This window comes from Octopus sinensis, linkage group LG1, assembly GCF_006345805.1.
Source record: "Octopus sinensis linkage group LG1, ASM634580v1, whole genome shotgun sequence".
In the NCBI taxonomy this organism is placed as follows: Eukaryota; Metazoa; Mollusca; class Cephalopoda; order Octopoda; family Octopodidae; genus Octopus; species Octopus sinensis.
Window position 1 is genome coordinate 53,352,610 of NC_042997.1, and position 18,255 is coordinate 53,370,864.

The 18,255-nt window shown below is 35.0% G+C and overlaps 1 protein-coding gene across 4 annotated transcripts in view; it reads right to left on the reverse strand.

Annotated features, from left to right (window-relative positions):
- Window positions 1-18,255, reverse strand: part of LOC115212212 (EGF domain-specific O-linked N-acetylglucosamine transferase) — a 50,512-nt gene that overhangs the window by 12,539 nt on the left and 19,718 nt on the right. For all 4 annotated transcript variants that reach the window (XM_029781053.2, XM_036500821.1, XM_029781060.2 and 1 more), the window contains 9 exons: window positions 16,520-16,628; window positions 14,168-14,268; window positions 13,149-13,253; window positions 10,557-10,663; window positions 6,515-6,618; window positions 5,334-5,426; window positions 2,325-2,396; window positions 914-1,000; window positions 744-812 (listed from right to left, as the gene is read on the reverse strand). In XM_029781053.2, the coding sequence (XP_029636913.1) occupies window positions 744-812; window positions 914-1,000; window positions 2,325-2,396; window positions 5,334-5,426; window positions 6,515-6,618; window positions 10,557-10,663; window positions 13,149-13,253; window positions 14,168-14,268; window positions 16,520-16,628 (847 nt within the window). The remainder of the gene's footprint in view (window positions 1-743; window positions 813-913; window positions 1,001-2,324; window positions 2,397-5,333; window positions 5,427-6,514; window positions 6,619-10,556; window positions 10,664-13,148; window positions 13,254-14,167; window positions 14,269-16,519; window positions 16,629-18,255) is intronic.

Genomic DNA, 18,255 nt, shown 5'->3' on the forward strand with positions numbered 1-18,255 from the left:
TTATCAAATATTATATAATATTCAAAATATCAGTTCTGTGGAAATTATTACAGTTAAGCAACAAAGTCTTTTATGAAGATATATAATGGCAGTCATGGCCCATGCTTCACTGCCATGTAGTATGGCTGGTCGTACACATGCATCATACAGTCTACATTTTACTCTGAGTGAGAGGCCCTTTGTCACCAGCATAGGTAGGAGCTCTCTGAACTTTGCTCAGGCTATTCTTATTCGAGCAGCTATACTTTCAGAGAACCCACCCCCACTACTGACTTGTTCATCTAGGTAACGGAAGCTATCAACTACTTGTAGTTTTTCTCCCTGGAATGTGGCGGAAGTTGTTCTCTACATATTTTCAGTGTTTATTGCCACATACAAAGACTATCTTCCCAGTTAGCCTTCCTTTGATATTGCTGCGCCTCTTATGTGTCCATAGCTTACACTGGGTACATCTTATAGAGATTCTACCTATGCCTTTTCTATATATATATATATATATATATATATATACTGTAGTTTCTCTTCACTAAATTCCCTCACATGGTGTTGGTTGGTCCTGGATTATAGTGAATGACTTACTCAAAATGTCATTCAGTGCAACTGAATCCAAAAGCATGAGATTGCAGAGAGAGAGAGAGCAAATACTTTGACCACACAGTCAGACATGGCTGTGCCTATATGTATTAAAAAAAAATTGGAAAGATTTTAAGTTTCTTTGTTTGAAAAACCATTATCATACTTACTTCCTCTTCATTTAAAATTCTACGATATGTTGTACTTCGAGTAAGCACTGTAACTCTTATTTTATGTAGCTGTAAAATAAAAGAAAAAGATAATTTGAGTTTAGTATAGTTTCAACATGTCAAAGTGACAGCTCTACAATTCAGTGATATATCAAATTAAAAGTGCTTACAAGTGGTCCTTCTTGAGATATGTTGAGACGGTGAAGGATATGTTGAGAGAAAGCCCGGAAATAACCACTTTTTTCACAGCCAGGTACCTTAAAATATTAGAATAATCCATAACAATAGATAAAGTAACATTTTTAGTGTAAAAGCACTTGAAAAAAGATTTGTACTCAGTAGCTCCATAAAAGTATTTCCTTAAAAATTTTTGTGGGTGTATTTTTAACAAACTAACAAAAATGCACAACCAGTGTCTTTCAATAAACTTAGGAAATAAAATTTTTGTGGGCGTATTTCTAACAAAAATGCACAACCAGTGTCTTTCAATAAACTTAGAAAATAATAAAAAATTTGGAGGGATTTAAAAAATAACTGTTTTTATTATTAATCTGACATTTGGAACTTAAACAATTCTTATATAAAATCATGATGGGACAGCTTAATTTAAATATGAATACTTTTAAATTTAAATATGAATACTTTTAGTTAGCTGTGGTAGTCTCAAGCAGGTTTGTATTAAACGAGTTAACATAATACTATATTTTAAGTCATTCTCTGATGTGATATAGTCAACCGATCGATTCTTTATGGTTAGATGTATCCATTAATGGATAATCAGTTCTGTCATGGTAATCTGTCAGTGACTGTGATATAAATTTTCTGACAACATAGTGTATCTTCAAATTTTCTTTTAAAATCATAATTTATCAAGTTTTCTGTTGCCTGCAACTTCAGAAACTTCACAGGTAGTCAGAAAATGATTTCAAAAAATCACAATATGGATGGGAGTGGGGAAGGCCAGCACAAAGACACACACACACACATACATATATATTGTATTGGGTTGAAGAATAATTCATGAGTGTTTTTTTTTCAAATTTAGAAATGCATTGGCAAAATGTTTTATGTTATTTGGAAGAGAATTTTTTGCTCTACAAGATAGTAATTTATTGATTTTTGTGTATTTTCAGATCCTTAAAATGGAATGTCAAGTGGACAAGACTGAGCATTTTTGACACCATTTGCTTTTTGCATTTAATCGAGGTGTTAAGGCCACTGAAGCTGCTCGTGATACTTGTGCTATGTAAGGAGAAGGAGCAATTCCTCAAAGTACTGCCCACTGTTGTTTCCAACAGTTAAGTAATTGTTGTTACACAACAGACATTCAGTTTTGAAAAAGTTATTCTTAATAATCCATGTAAGCATTAGAAAAGAGAAAAATTATTCCTTATAAATAGCATCCAGGAAAATTCCCAAAGGATACCATGAAATACAGTGCATGTGATGAAACAAGAAGCTTTTAAAGTCTAGAAGTTCAGAAAGTGACTTTCTAACCAACCCATGCTAGCAATAACAAGAGATATTTTTAAAAAATCATTAAAATTCTAATATTTTAAACAATAGAAAATAGCAACTTACCAATGGCATGTTATAATACATCCCACTTCTCATACGAGGCAGAAATGAAAACACTGCATCTTTAAAACACACCTTTAAATTAAAATAAACAAAAAATAATATCAGTCATTGATTAATATTTTTTCCATCACTGTATTATTATTTCCAATTAGCTTGTTAGTGTTCTCAGCATCAGCCCTTTATCATTTAAACCAACCATATCTGCTCAAAATATTTTCTCTGGTTTATGTTAAAACTGGCTAGATCCAACCTTTCACACCTACACTACAATGTCATCCTAAAATTAAACAATCACATCATCAAAACCTTGAAGGTACAAGATAATGCATAAATTAGTTCAAAACAATGTGAATAAATAAGCATTACATGTGACAGAGTAATCTGAATGTTAAAAGGTTAAATTTATTAACACTAACTTAACTAACAAACTGTTAAGCTGGTATCTTCAGTGTTTTAGATTACTATATATATTGAAGATTAGAATTAACAAAAACAACAGTTGCAAATATAATCAATTAGTCAAATATATTTTGATTTTCACCATCAACCTATTTGTCTTTCTTTCCAGAAAAAAAGTCCTTTGTGAAAGGCACTCAGGACAATAATTAACACATGTACTGTAGTAAACAGAAAAGAGTATGCTAAGAAATACTTATGTAGTGAAGAAAAGACAACATTAGCTTAATGACTAACAGTATTTTTAGTAATTTTGGTATGAGGTTACAACTGACAACTCTGCTTGCATTTCATATTTATTAGAGCTCCTCAGTGGATAATAAATGTAGTGATGAGAGAAGCACTAAGCAGATGTACAATATTGTACAGGAGCAGCTGTGAAAATATAACTTATTTTAAGAAATATATCACTAAAGTTAACTACAGAGAGATGCCATTGTAGGTTGAAGTATTTAGGAATCAGTCCCAGATTTGCCATAGTCTCTGCTTTGGCAGGATATCACTTGTTTAGGTAGAACAATTGAAGGTTTTTTCTTTTGTTAAAAACAGACACACAAAGCAGCATACTTTATGGTGTTGCTGCTATGAATTTAAAAAAGAAGCTCAAATCACAAAAGTATCAGAATCTTTATTTTGACATTCATCTTTCTATGCTCACTTTGGTTGAAGAGAATTCATTGAAACAGATTTTCTACAGCTGGATGTCCTTCTTGTCACCAACCCTCATCTGTGTTCAAGTAAGGCAATATTCCTCCATGACAAAACATGTTTTACGAAAGATTGGAAATAAAACATGATTGATGGTGACACAGCTTGATTGATGATGACACTTATTTATGCCTATCATGCATGGAAACAGCAACATACATAAACATATATGATAGGCTTCTTTCAGTTTCTGTTTACCAAATCCACTCAAAAACCTTTGATTGACCCAAGGCTACCCTAGAAAACATTTACCTTAGTGCCACATAATAGCTAAACCTGAAACCTTGTGGTTGGAAAGCAAACTTCTTACCACACAGCCATGCCTGCAGCTAGTATGTATATGTAAAGTGTGAGTATCCAAAAACCTTAATTCAAGATGTTTTTCAGTACTCAAGAAGTTAACCCTTTCGTTACTGCATTTATTTTGAGATGCTCTGTGTTTCTTTCAATTACTTTAAATATAACAAAAAATTCAGTAAAATTACTTAGTTATCATTCAGCTAGTTAGGAACATAAATTGTGACTAAAGTTTGGTGGAAGATTTTAATTCAAAACTTATGAAAACATGACATTTCTACTACAGAGCCAGAGACGGTTTCAGGTGGGTTGGTAATGAAAGGGTTAAACTGTACAATATGATATAATAAATAAATGCTTAAATCAATTGAAAGTGCAAATTTTGTTATTATTTATTCCATTGTTTTCCTCTCCAAATATACAGGATACTCACTTTGACATTAATTTCTATCAAGGCAATGTCGTTGCCAAGATATGTAAAGTTTTAAAAGGATATAAAATTATCACTTCTCCTCACATTAACTTTTATTTTATAAAAATAATACTTTTTTGCATTGACACAAGCTATAGGAGCTGTTGAATGATATAAAAAATTGAGCACAAGTGAACTGAAAAAGTAGCTGTTAATTAAAGGTATCAAAGATAATAGCAGAGAGATAACTCTGCTGATCTGCCTGTCAAGTAACTGGACAATGATTAAGTGTAAGCACTGTCTCAAGTTCCAGGACCCATAGGGTAGTTACCTGGTTTCCATGGTGTATAAATGGTCAAGATCACAACATTCCTCTTGAACAGGATGCCTGTCTATTGCAGGATTACTCATTTATAGCTGAGTGAACTGAAACAACATGAAATGAAGTGTTTTGTTCAAGAAAACAATGCATTGCTTTGTCTTGGAATCAAAATTAGAACTTTGCAATTGTGAATGCAACACCTTAACCACTGTACCTTCACTCGACAGTGCTGGGTGAATAAATTATCACAAGCTCTCAATGGAAGACATGGTGAGGTCATGTCTCGGGATGTAATGCTTCTTAGATAATATTAGAGAGAGAGAGAATTAACTATGTGTTGTACAATAGATCTATTCAATTTCATCATCATCATCATCATCATCATTTAACATCCGCTTTCCATGCTAGCATGGGTTGGACGGTTCAACTAAGGTCTGGGATGCCAGAAGGATGCACCAGGCCCAGTCTGATCTGGCAATGTTTCTACAGCTGGATGCCCTTCCTAACGCCAACCACTCCGTGAGTGTAGTGGGTGCTTTTTACGTGCCACTGGCACAGGTGCCAGACGAGGCTGGCAAACGGCCACGATCGGATGGTGCTTTTTACGTGCCACCAGCATGGAGGCCGGTCAGGCGGCGCTGGCTATGGCCACATTCGGATGGTTCTCTTGCGGGCCACCGGCACTGGTTAAGGAAAAGCAGATGTTAAACTAGTTAAATTACAATGATGGTAATGATGCTGTTGATGAAGCTGATGTGCTTAAAGTAACTTCCTGTAAACTGCAAATTGCATGCTTTGTCACACAGCCACTTACCCGTTTACCATTATAGTCACCTAGCCGGATAATTGGATGCTGAGTAAATGCTTTCCAAGTCAATTCAAAGAGTTCCCCGTATATGAGAGGGCTCTGAAGTCAAGAAATACAAAGTTAAATGTCAGTGTGAATATTTGCTTCATAAACATTTTTTTTTTTACAATTCAAGATATTTACTTTATTCATGGATATCTTAAGGAAACTCTACCAATTATGTCCAAGCATATTATGCTAGCTAGTATTTACAGCTTACATTAAAAGAAACCATGAGCTTATTGACACATGCACATGTGCATGCAATCATTTTAACAAGTGTATACAAGCAGCCTATGTTAGAATGAATAGTGCTAGGCATTCAACCATAAGGCACCTGTACTTTAACATTGGATGTCTCTGACTGTTGGAGCTTAATTCCTATTTATCTTCTAAGTCCGATCTCTAAATTAACAGTGTACATGATGAGGCAATAAGGATGTGTGTAAACAGTCACTTAACTGTTTAACAGCTGAAAAGCAGCCAAATCTCCTTCAAATCACATCATCCTATCTTTATGAAAAGGAAAGATAAATAGGTCAATTTAACCCTTGATACACACACACACACATTATAAGATAACAGGATAACACTGTTAGTAGGAGAGGTTTGGAATCTAAAGGGTGTGTGGGTGAAATAAAATAAATTTGTATAAAATAAAACGAGACAAAATGAGATATGAGGAGGTTTAATTTTTGTGATAGATTTAGGGATATAAAAGTTTCATAAGTTCATGGATGTAAAACATCCAGGCTTACGGATATGGAAGCAGATATAAAAGTAGATAGGTAATGTATATATATATACACACCTATAGGTATTATGCAAAAACTGTTAACTTTACTTAATTGTTTATTATATATTATATATTATATATTAATGGCGGTGCCCCAGCATGGCAACAGCTCATTAGCTGAAACTGGAAAAATCAAAAATCAAAATCATATGGTATGGAAATTTCCATTGCACTAAAGTGGAACTGTGTCAATGACCAGGTTGCAGTTAAGGCAACAAACATTTTGACACCAGTTATATGTTGGCTGACACATAGTCTCAGATCAAATTGTTTGTTAGAAAAGTACACCTCCGATACATTTAAATTCAGACTAGACATATTGTAACAAAAATATAAAATATAAGGCACTTACTGTATCCCACATGACAATATAAATGTCAGTACTGAAGGAATTATTCATATGTTGTGTTAAATATAAGTTGATAAAATCACAGAAATGATGATATAAGTTAATACCTATAATAGAAATTTAGAAAAAAGAAAAAGAGAAATATGTGGTAGTAAAGTGAATAAATTTTAAATAATGATAATTAAAACCAATCAATTTTTGTCTTTAATGAATAATAACAATATATCATCATCATCATTTAACGTCAGTTTTCCATGCTAGCATGGGTTGGACGGTTTTGCCTGAGGGCTGGCAGCCAGATGGCTGCACCAGGCTCCAGTCTTGATCTGGCAGAGTTTCTACATCTGGATGCCCTTCCTAACGCCAACCACTCTGAGAGTGTAGAGGGTGCGTTTTACGTGCCACCTGCATGAGGGCCAGTCGGGCGGTACTGGCAATGACCTCACTCGAATCTTTTTTCACTTGCCACCGACATAGGTGCCAGTGGAGCGACATTGGTAACGATCACGCTCGAATGGTTCCCTTTTACGTGCCACGGGTACGGAAGCCAGTTGGCTGCTCTGGCAACGATCACAACGATCACGCTCGGATGGTGTTCTTGGCACCCTACAAGCACAGGTGTAAGTGCCAGTAAGGCGACGCTGGTAATGATCATACTTGAATAGCCGCTCTGTCAACGATCACATTCGTATGATGCTCTTTGCACCCCGCTAGCATGGGGTGCAAAGAATATACAAAGAAATACAAAGAATATACAAAGAAAATAATAAGGTTACATTACATTTGACATGCAACAAGCTATTTGTTATGTTCAGCATGAAATTGCCATCATCATCTCATTAAATGTCTATCTTCTATGCTGGCTTGGGTATTTTCGTTATGGTACTAGCACTAGTGGGGCTGTATGCAACTTGCAAGACTGAAAGCCTCTTAAATAATAGGCAAGGAGACAGCTTTATGCTAGGAGATGACGGCCAGAACAGAACAGGTTTCTTGCTGTAGAGGGGCTACTTAGAAGATAGGGTCGGAGTGACTAGAGTAGAGCTGAAAGAAATGAAAATAGTGATGATGAAGTGTCAGGGTAGAGCCTCAAAGTCGAAGGCAAGTACAAGTGAGTGTGGACAGAGAATGCAGGTGGATAGCAGTTGTAAGAGTGTATGGGAGAGCCAGAGATGGGAGAGAGTGAGGTGATGAATATAATGAAGAATAAGTGTTGAAGGATAAGTAGGGAAGAGTAGATGACAACTGTAGAGATTGGATAGAACTAAGAGGTGGATAAAGAGTGATCAACAATACCCAAGTTGGGTAGATGGCAATAGAGTGGAAAAGGACAAGGGGAGGTGAAGAGGATCAGAATAGTAATAAGGGTACAGTAAACAGGGGGGAAGATGTGTGTGAGAGAGAGAGAGAGAGAGATGATCAATGTAAAAAGTGGGTGGAGAGGACAATACTATGAATGAAGGGTGGATATCAAGTGAAATGGTTCTGAATAGTAAGAAGGAGATGATAATGAGAATGTTCTGAGGATAAAATTGGGCAGGTGGGGAGGGGGCAGTTGTGCATATAATGTGTGTGTGTGTGTATTTAATGTGCTTACAGGATTTCAGCTTCATTGAGGTGGGTGGGTCTTCTGGAGTACTGCATATCACCAGTCATCCTAGTCTTTTGTCATCACCTGTGAGGTTTAAGGTCCTAAGATCAGCCTTCACTACTTGGCTTCATATCTTCCTGGGTATCCTTCTGCCAGCTCCACATTAAGTGATTGACATTTCTTTATACAGCTGTCCTCATCCATACCTATCACATGACTATACCAGGGCAGTTTCTTTCTGCAACACTACATCTGATTGACCTGCTTTTCTCTCAATGCTCTTATTTTTGTTGTTCATGCTCTTAGACTGCACGACCGATAATTTATGTCAGCTTCATTTGTTTCCCATCTTCTCAAATCCTCTGCAGTCAAGGACCATGACTCACTATCATGCAGCTCAATCACAACCATCGTACAATCTGCCCTTCACTTTGAGGGAAAAGACCTTTGTTGCAAGCAGTGGTAATAACTTCCTAAACGTTTTTCAACCTGTTCATATTCTATACTTTCAGAGCAACCATCTACCTTGCCATTTACATCTCTTAGGCAACAAAATCTATTGACTACTTCTTGTGAGTCATCCATGTATTTAAGAGAATCTGTTCTTAATGTGTTCATAGAATATACTGCTCCAATGCATCTGTCACATTTGAAACTTACTTTCTCTGTTACAACATTTTTGGGAATTCAGTAGGATCTCATATATGTAGTATAGTGAGTTGAAAAACTTTGATCAACTGAGACTGTCCAACCAATTAGCAGGTACAAAGTCCCTCTCAGAGTGTCTAAAATCTAAAAACACCAGCTTTGCTGAGGAGGTTTAATAAGACTGAATCATATCTTATTATTACCAGCTGGCTTAATAGTAAGCCATCAATGTAGATTGAAGTAGATTTGTTCTTTATCGTGTTTAAAAAATTCAATTAATTGATCTTATTGGAGTTATCTTCCTTGATCATTTTTAGCTTTTCATCACATCACCTAAAAGGACTTTTTATTAACTAATCAGTTGGAAAATTTCAGTAGATCAAAGCCTTTCAACTCACTATGTTGCACATGAACAATCCTATCCTACTGTTTCTGTATTTAGCATGCACAACAACTCCCCATAAGTATTTTCCCCTCAGCCATATTGTTAACATTTTTGGAAACCTTGCTCTTTTCCATAAATGCAATTTAGCAATTAAGCTACAGGAATTCATTGGTTTCTGTTCATTATAAATAGAAGAATGATACAACAGAGTAGTGCTTCCAAATTTGACTTGACCTTTTGTTTGTTTTCTTTTTATAATATAATGAAGTCAATTTTGTGAGGTATGATATTTAAATATGAAGATCACATCCTCCACCAAGCAATAAAATATATCATCAGACTGATTTGTATGTTGATGTTTATATCAGTATATCCTTATTAGAAGAGATGAAATTCCAAGCAAAAATCTAAATAGAATGCTTGAACTGACTTGGAAAACATCCAAAGGATAAAATGATGGAAAAAGAAATTTTACATGGAACTATTTTAGTGCATTCTATTTTCTTTCTCCTGGGTAGGGTAAATATAGAAATCTAAAATTTGTATATCTTCATAATCAGCAGTACATTTAGAAGATTTTGCTTATATATATATATATATACACACACACAGACACCCACTTTCCCATACTGGCATGGGTTCAGCAGTATATTTTGAGGAAGTATTTTACAGCCAGATGCCTTTCCTGATACCAACTCTTTTTTAATATGCAGGAACAGGGTGCACGTATTGTAAAAACTGGGAGACACTAAATAAAAATTATCATCAAAAGACTGTTGAAACTAGAAAAAGAACTTTAATAATAATCTTTCCCTGAATATTATATGTTTGTAATGCCTGATAACAATTTTGAGCAAGATTCTTAACCACTCAGCTATTTAAGGCAGTGATCTAGCAGAATTGTTACCATGCCAGGTAAGATGCTTAGTGGCATTTCATTTATCTTTATGTTCCAAGTTCTAATTCTGCCAAGATCAACTTTGCCTTTCATCCTTTTGGGGTTAATAAAGTAAGTACCAGCTGAGCACTGGGATTGATGTAATTAACTTACCTCCAACCCTGAAATTGCTGGCCTTGTGTCAAAAATGGAAACTAATATTTAATCCTGTCTGAGGTGGCGAGATGGCAAAATGCTTAGTGGTATTTCATCCGTCTTTACGTTAAGAGTTCAAATTCTGCCAAGGGCGGCTTTGCCTTTCATCATTTTGGGTGTCAATAAAATAAGTACTAGTTGAACACCAGGGTCGATATAATTGACTTGCCCCTCACCCAAAACTGCTGGCTTAATCCTATCAAATGAAACCATAATTAAATCCTGAACAACCTCTACAGATGATCATTTGTAAGAAAGATAGTTACAATACAATATTATATTATATTACAAACAAAATTTCTTAAAACAGAATCAAAACATTACTTACCAACATCCATTTTCATAATGATTGTTGGTTTTTCAATATGAACATCACAATGTTCTGTATTGTTAGTGTGGAAATTAAATGATGAATAATTCTCTAGTTCTGCAAACCTATTTAAATATAAATAATACAAGAATCATCAAGGGATTAAATATTCAAAAGTATTTTTGTATGTTATTTGAAATAAAATTTCAAACATGTTGGTAACTTTCAAGACATCCTACATATCTGAAAAATATATTAAGATAAATAACCAGGAGAAAAACATATTGTTTTGACATATAGCAAACAAATTGATTGAAATGTTATAAGTACATTAACAAATCTGCTTTGCTGACATTATCTTATAAACTATAAACATCATTTCTATTCTGAGTGGTGTGAATAATAATTTAAGAAATCCTGTACAGATATAGGCGTAGGAGTGGCTGTGTGGTAAGTAGCTTGCTTATGAACCACATGGTTCCAGGTTCAGTCCCACTGCGTGGCATCTTGGACAGGTGTCTTCTACTATAGCCTCAGGCCGACCAAAGCTTGTGAGTGGATTTGGTAGACGGAAACTGAAAGAAGCCCATCATATATGTGTGTGTGTGTGTGTGTGTATGTTTGCCCCCTCCCCCCAACATTGCTTGACAACCGATGCTGGTGTGTTTACATCCCCGTAACTTAACGGTTTGGCAAAAGAGACCGATAGAACAAGTATTAGGCTTACAAAGAATAAGTCCTAGGATCGATTTGCTCCAGCATGGCCACAGTCAGATGACGGAAGCAAGTAAAAGAGTATATATTTTTTTTAATATTATCTTTTGTTATTAATGACATTGTTGGTTACAGGTTTCCAATGTACCAATCACTAGTTCACTTACATTTTCAACAGTGAGAAGTAATAAGGGTTTGCTTGTGCAACTATGATAGAACAAATATCACAAGGGATTTCATCCAACAGCAATAATTTATTATTTTTCTTGTCAATACAAGGTTGTATCAAGAAGTTCCCAGACTAGTTCTGTAGTGTGCCAACAGATGGCAGCACATGGCTGTGTGTGCAGTGAAAGCTAGCAGCGACCTTCGTGGGGCAGTGTGCTGAGTGACGTCTTACTTCACAACTTGTGAAATTTGTGTTTTTGTGGTCATGTGTATGCTGTAGACTGCAACTTTTGTCATGGACAGGAAGTTGAAACAAGGAGCCAATGTGGAGTTTTGCATTAACCCTTTCGTTACCAACCCAGCTGAAACCGGCTCTGGCTCTTTTGTATAAATGTTTTGTTTTCATAAGTTTTTAATTCAAATCTTTCACCAAATCTTAGTCACAATTTATGTTCCTAACACTAGCTTAATGATAACGATGTTATTTTACTAAATTCTTTGTTATATTTAAAATAATTGGAAGAAACACAGAGCATCTCAAAATAAATGCAGTAATGAAAGGGTTAAACATGTGAAGTCTGCTACAGAGATATGGAGCATTCTTTGGCAAGCTTATGGTAATGAGGCAATGGGTTGCACGCAATGTTTCAAGTGCACAGGCACTTCAAAAGTGGAAGAACATCTCTGGAAGATGATAAGTGATCTGGAAGACCTACCATGAATGCCACCTCTGGGAATGTGGAGAAAATTCATCAGCTTGTGCACAAGGTTTGTTGGAGGACAATCAACGACATTGCTGATGTTGTTGGTCTGTTGTATGGGTCTCTAATCAGGCAATCCTAATGCCTGAATTTAACATGCAGCATGTCTCTGCCAGTCAATGACATTTTGAAGCATCAGAGGGAGGACATTTGGCAAAAATGACTGGATCTGTGGAGCGTGAAGAATTGGATTCTTCATGAGAACAATGTACCTTGTCACCAAGCTTTCCTCATTCATGAGTTTCTTGCCAAAAACAACATGATATCACCTCCAAACCCACCCTATTCACCAGATTTAGCACCTGTGGACTTCCATCTCTTCCCCCGAGATGAAAATGCAGCTCAAAGGTCATTGCTTTAACACCATTGTCAAGATCAAGAGCAGATTACAGAAGGTCCTCAACTCGCTTACGGAAAACGACTTCCAGGCTAGATTCCAAAAGTGGCAGGAACACTAGGACAGGTATATTGCTGCGCAAGGTGACTATTTCAAAGGAGATGATGTTAAAGCTTAGGTAAATAAGTTATTTTTTTATTAAACATAACTAGTCTGGGAACCTTTTGATACCACCTCATATTTACATTTTCCACTCAAATACATTCACCCCCAAAAAGGACAACTCTCCCCATGTACACACACATATACAATTGGCTTTTGTACAATTTCTTTCAACTAAATAATAGCATTCATAAAGCATTGGGAAAATTGAGGCTATAGTAGATGGCACTTATCCAAGATTCTGAGCAGTGGGATCAAATCTGCAATTGCAAAGATAACATCTTAACCACATGGTGGAAATTGTACATTTTACTTCCATTCCACTTAATATGAAAATTTTATATTCAAAATTAACATTTTCAATGAAAAATTAATTCAAAATAAAATCATTAATAAGGGTTCAAAATTAAAGTGTTGTAGAAATCAATAAAAAGATGTAAAAGAAAATGAATGAAATTGTGAACCTACCATGATTGAAGTGGACTTTTATGTTGCCCTTCAGCCCGTATTAAATTTTTGAAAATATGACAATGGCCCCCAATTTCATTTTCTTTGAAAATGTTTTCTCGGAATCTGTTCAAAGACAAGTTGCACATGAAAATTTTCCTTTTATCAAAACTTTGTTTCACTTCAAGAGATACATGATAAACACTCCAGTAAATTCTTTCTTTTAACTTTTAATCAACATAATAAAAAGACTTAGTCTTTTAATGCATAGAACATTAAAAAGCTTAGCAGAAGTAATTAGATGGTGGAGAAAATTACCAATATTCTAGTTGGGCAAGGATGGGAAAAACCTTATCAGTAAAGCACAAACTTCATCATACTTGATGAAATAGTGATTAGACTAATTGTGAAATATTCTATAACAGTTATTGTAGGGAAAAAAATGCTATTTAGAGAATAAATAACTTAGAGATACCACCTGTATGAAAAAAATATAGTTAAATTAGTGACTTTAAAGATCAGAAATTGGAATAAGTCTGTGTGCGGTAAGAAGAGAATTCACACACACAGGCAAGACCCAGGTCACACTTTTATGGAAACTAGAGTATTCTAAGTTCGTTGTTATTTTCGTATGTAAATGTCATGTAGAAATGAGACAATGAAATCATATTACTGTTGTAATTAGGCTGTAGATTATCAAACTAAAAAGAACATGTGAGAGTTCAGATTCTTGTTGTATTTGAAGATGTAATTAGTCTGTTTGTGGTATTAGGAATTACACTCCAAATCTCCACCATTACACTAGTAATTTTATGGGATTCTGTAAAGACGATAATTTGTATATCATAAAAAAGTAACAACAACTGCTTAATTGTAGCATCATGGGTTGTGAAGTTATCTCATCTTTATTGTTACACTACATTTTTAATCAAATTCTTAATTCTGTTTGTTTATAGGTAAATGCCATACTATTTTGATTTGGAAACAGGCCCTAAAGCCTCAAATGCCCACGAATCAAGTATTAGTAAATATCCTATTACCTGTCATTCCCAGTATTGAGATCAATATTTCTGAAGTCAATGTAGATATTGGTTGCTTCACAATATCGGAAGTAGTTGCAACATTTTAGAGATGAATCACCCTGTAAAAGGAAAATATCAATTGTTTTCAAAGTTAAAAGCTGTTTGCGATGTTGATGGATGGAAGTCAACTGGTTGTAAGACATTAAGCTGTATAAAATTGGTTTAAAGGTGTCCCTGAAATATTGCATATCCATAAAGATTTCATAGTAAAAAGCAGATTCCATAGCGTTTTATTGTACAATAGTAAATTAATATAAATTCCATTTATATATTTTCTCAGTTAATATGAATGAACTTCAAGGTTAAGACATATTTTTGGAGAAATTATTCTTAAATGAATAATTGGGTGAATTAAATAAATAAATCCAAACTATTTTAGTTAGATCTATGAGTATGGGCCAGAGTTGTAGTTGTTTTGGAAAGAAGGATGATTGAAAAATATATAGGAATAGCATTAAATGTAAAAGTTTAAGAATGACAACCAACATGCTTATACTCTTTTACTTGTTTCAGTCATTTGACTGTGGCCATGCTGGAGCACCACCTTTAGTTGAGCAAATAGACCTTGGGACTTATTTATTCTATCGGTCTCTTTTACTGATCCGCTAAGTTACAGGGACGTAAACTCACTAGCATTGGTTGACAAGCGATGTTGAGGGGGGGGGGACAAACACAGACACATAAGCATACAAACACATATATATATACATATATACGACAGGCTTCTTTCAGTTTCCGTCTACCAAATCTACTCACAAGGCTTTGGTCGGCCTGAGGCTATAGTAGAAGGCACTTGCCCAAAGTGCCACGCAGTGGGACTGAACCCAGAACCATGTGGTTCGTAAGCAAGCTACTTACCACACAGCCACTCCTATGCCTATGGTATGTTTCAAAGGAACTTGTTGATGGAAATTAGAGGAGGCCATAAAAAAAAAGATAGTGGGCAAGGAGAAACTTTCAGATGACTGCAGTTCCTGGGAGAAGTGGGGAAGGATTGATAAACTGTTTAGTATAGAGACTAGATTAGTATTTCTTGATCTTTTAGAATTTATGGCTCACTGGAGATGAAACAAAAATTTTCTAGAGCATTTCACACGGAAAATTTACATTAAAAAAAAAAAGGAAAATATAGAAATCTATTGCTTGCTATGCATTATTAATCACACTTGTACCTAACAAAATTATGACTAACATGTGACATCTGTATCCTTTGTCCAGATTTAGAGATAGAAGAGAGGAGCCAGGTGAATACATAATTTGATAACATCCTCCTTATTTTCTTTTTCTATATCACAAGAATCTATGGGGCTGATGATTATACTTTCAGCAGTGTTTAGCTGATGAATGACTAATCCATGGGGGATAAAATACTACTTTATCACAGATAGCTTTTGCACAGGAGACTTGAATTTAGCACTGCAATCCAACAAACTGCTGCACTACTTATCTATTATATTATTGAATGAAGGTAGTGACTTTGGATTAGCTTACTAATAGACCAGTTTAATAGTACAAGTTTGTAGAAGGAATGGATAGCTGAGCTGATTGGGTATTAGATAATCAACCAAAATTATGTATGAAGGCATGGCTTAGATTTGATCTCACCGTGTGACAACTTGGGTACATGTCTTCTATCATAACTTGGATCAACCAAAGCCTTGTAAGCGAAATTTGGTAGATGGAAACTGAGAAACTGTCACAGGGAATATTCCTGTTTTACAGTAGCAGTCATAATACATTGCTGTGTTTACACTTTAATACCATCACTGTAGTTGTGTTTGGCTGAGATCACACTACTTGCATTGAAGCAAGGTCTGCCCTTTTTTTCTTACCTATCTTCATAGTGATATGTCTCTTGTCTAGGGACACACTGCTGTGCTGGTGATAGCATGTGAACCCTTTGTCCCTTTCTCTTTTCAGGGTCCCTGAGACTGGTGGGAGAAAGGGAAAAATTCACTACCTTCATTCAATTAGAAAGTAACGACTTTTACATATTTCCCAAGGAGATTATCAGTTGTAAGTAAAATCAAACTGGGTCACAGGCTCAGTTTCCTGACAATTTGCATAGATGCTGTAATTGATACCTAGAAACCATTACACTAATAACAGTAATTACAACAATAACAAGAACTCACATGAAACTTTGAAGGAAGAAAAAAAAATACATTGTTGGGAGAAGAAAGAGAAAAAGTATAAAAATAAAATCAATATGAAATGAAAATAAGGTCAAAGATAAGGGGGAAAGGAACCTTATTAATACTTGATGTCAGGCAAAAAATAAATAAAAAAAATAAATTCAAGTAGAATTACAAGTTTTTCAGCAGTACAGTAGGATTTTAATTCTTCTCTTCTTTTTTTCACATAACCAAAATCTCCATTTTCCCAGAATGATTCTATCTGAGCCTTCTTGTCCTGATACCTAGTAAAAGAATTGAAGTAGAACCAAAAGCAGGTCTTTCCTAAATTACATAGCAGTGAATCTCAAATTTATGTAGTATAAAGTAGTAATTGTTTAGCTTTTAGACTATAAAGAAATAAATATTTTAGTTTTAACAGAAGATGCCTGTTTCTTTTTTCCCTTTTGTTTTGAACCATGAAACCCAGGAAGAGTTATAAGCTACACATAAACACACATGCATCTATCTATCTATCTATCTAATATAATAAATGTAAAAACTAATTTGTTTGTCATACTTAGGCCCCTCTCTCATTATTCCATGAGAGAGGTATGTGAGAGAAAGAGGAAGATGAAGAACAACTTTGTTTAACCATGTCTTTTGACAAATTCCTGTTGCTGTCATACCGAACACTCATTTTTGTTTTATTTTTTGCTTTCTTTAATAGATATGCGCGCACACATGCACACACACACACACACACACACACACACACACATAAAATACACTTTAATTGAAATAAAGTTTCCCCAAAATTAAACATCTAATATAATAAATGCAAAAGCTAATTTCTGTGTGTCAGTGTGTCACACTTAGACCCCCCTCTCTCACTATTCAATGACACTCCTACTATTCCTCATGATGGGATGAGAGTAATAGCAGGCATAGAAATGGTGAGGGTGGTGGCAAAGACAGATAGAGAAGAGGGAGATGATGTACAACTGTGTTTAATCATGTCTCTTTGACAGAAATTCCTGTCACCAACATACTGAACACTATCACTTTTGCTTTAATACATACATACATATATATATATAAAATACACTTTAATTGAAATAAAGTTTCCCAAAAATGAAACATATCTAATATAATAAATGTGAATGTCAGTGTCACACTTTTTCAACTTTAATAAATCATTTATACTGGAAGCACAAGGCCTCAAATTATAGGGGAAGGGATTAAGTCAATTACATCGACCCCACTATGTAACTGGTACTAATTTTATCTACCCTGAAAGGATGAAAGGCAAAGTCGACCTCAGCGGAATTTGAACTCAATACCTAATGGCAGACGAAATACTGATAAGCATTTCACCTGGCATGCTAATGATTGTGCCAGCTCGCCACCTTAAATACAATATAATAATATAATAAATGTGAATGTCAGAGTGTCACACTTTTTCAGCTTTATTCCTAGAGGCTGTAGTCCAACATATACCATTTTGGAATCAGGCTGACTGTGAGTAAATTGGAAACATTCTGGGTTGAATCCGGACCCACAATCCTGAAATTTGGATTCCCAAGTTTTCATTACTGTGATTATTTTCAGTGATTTTTTACGTGACTTTTTGTGACAAACTTTTTTGTATGAGAACAATTTTTATAATCTAAAGGCTAACTCCATGAATAAATTAAAAACATTGTGGGCTGAATCCAGACTTGCAATCCTGAAATTTTGGATTCCTATGTTTGCATTACTGCAACTGTTTTCAGCGATTATTTTACATGATTTTTAGCAATGAATATGATCATCATTGGGATATAAATCTGGAGGAAGCAATTGCAACAAATTCTCCAAAACAAGTCAGAGATCTGTTTCCAGATCTTCCCATTTGAAGTCAGTTGCTTAAAAGCTTGTACACACACACAC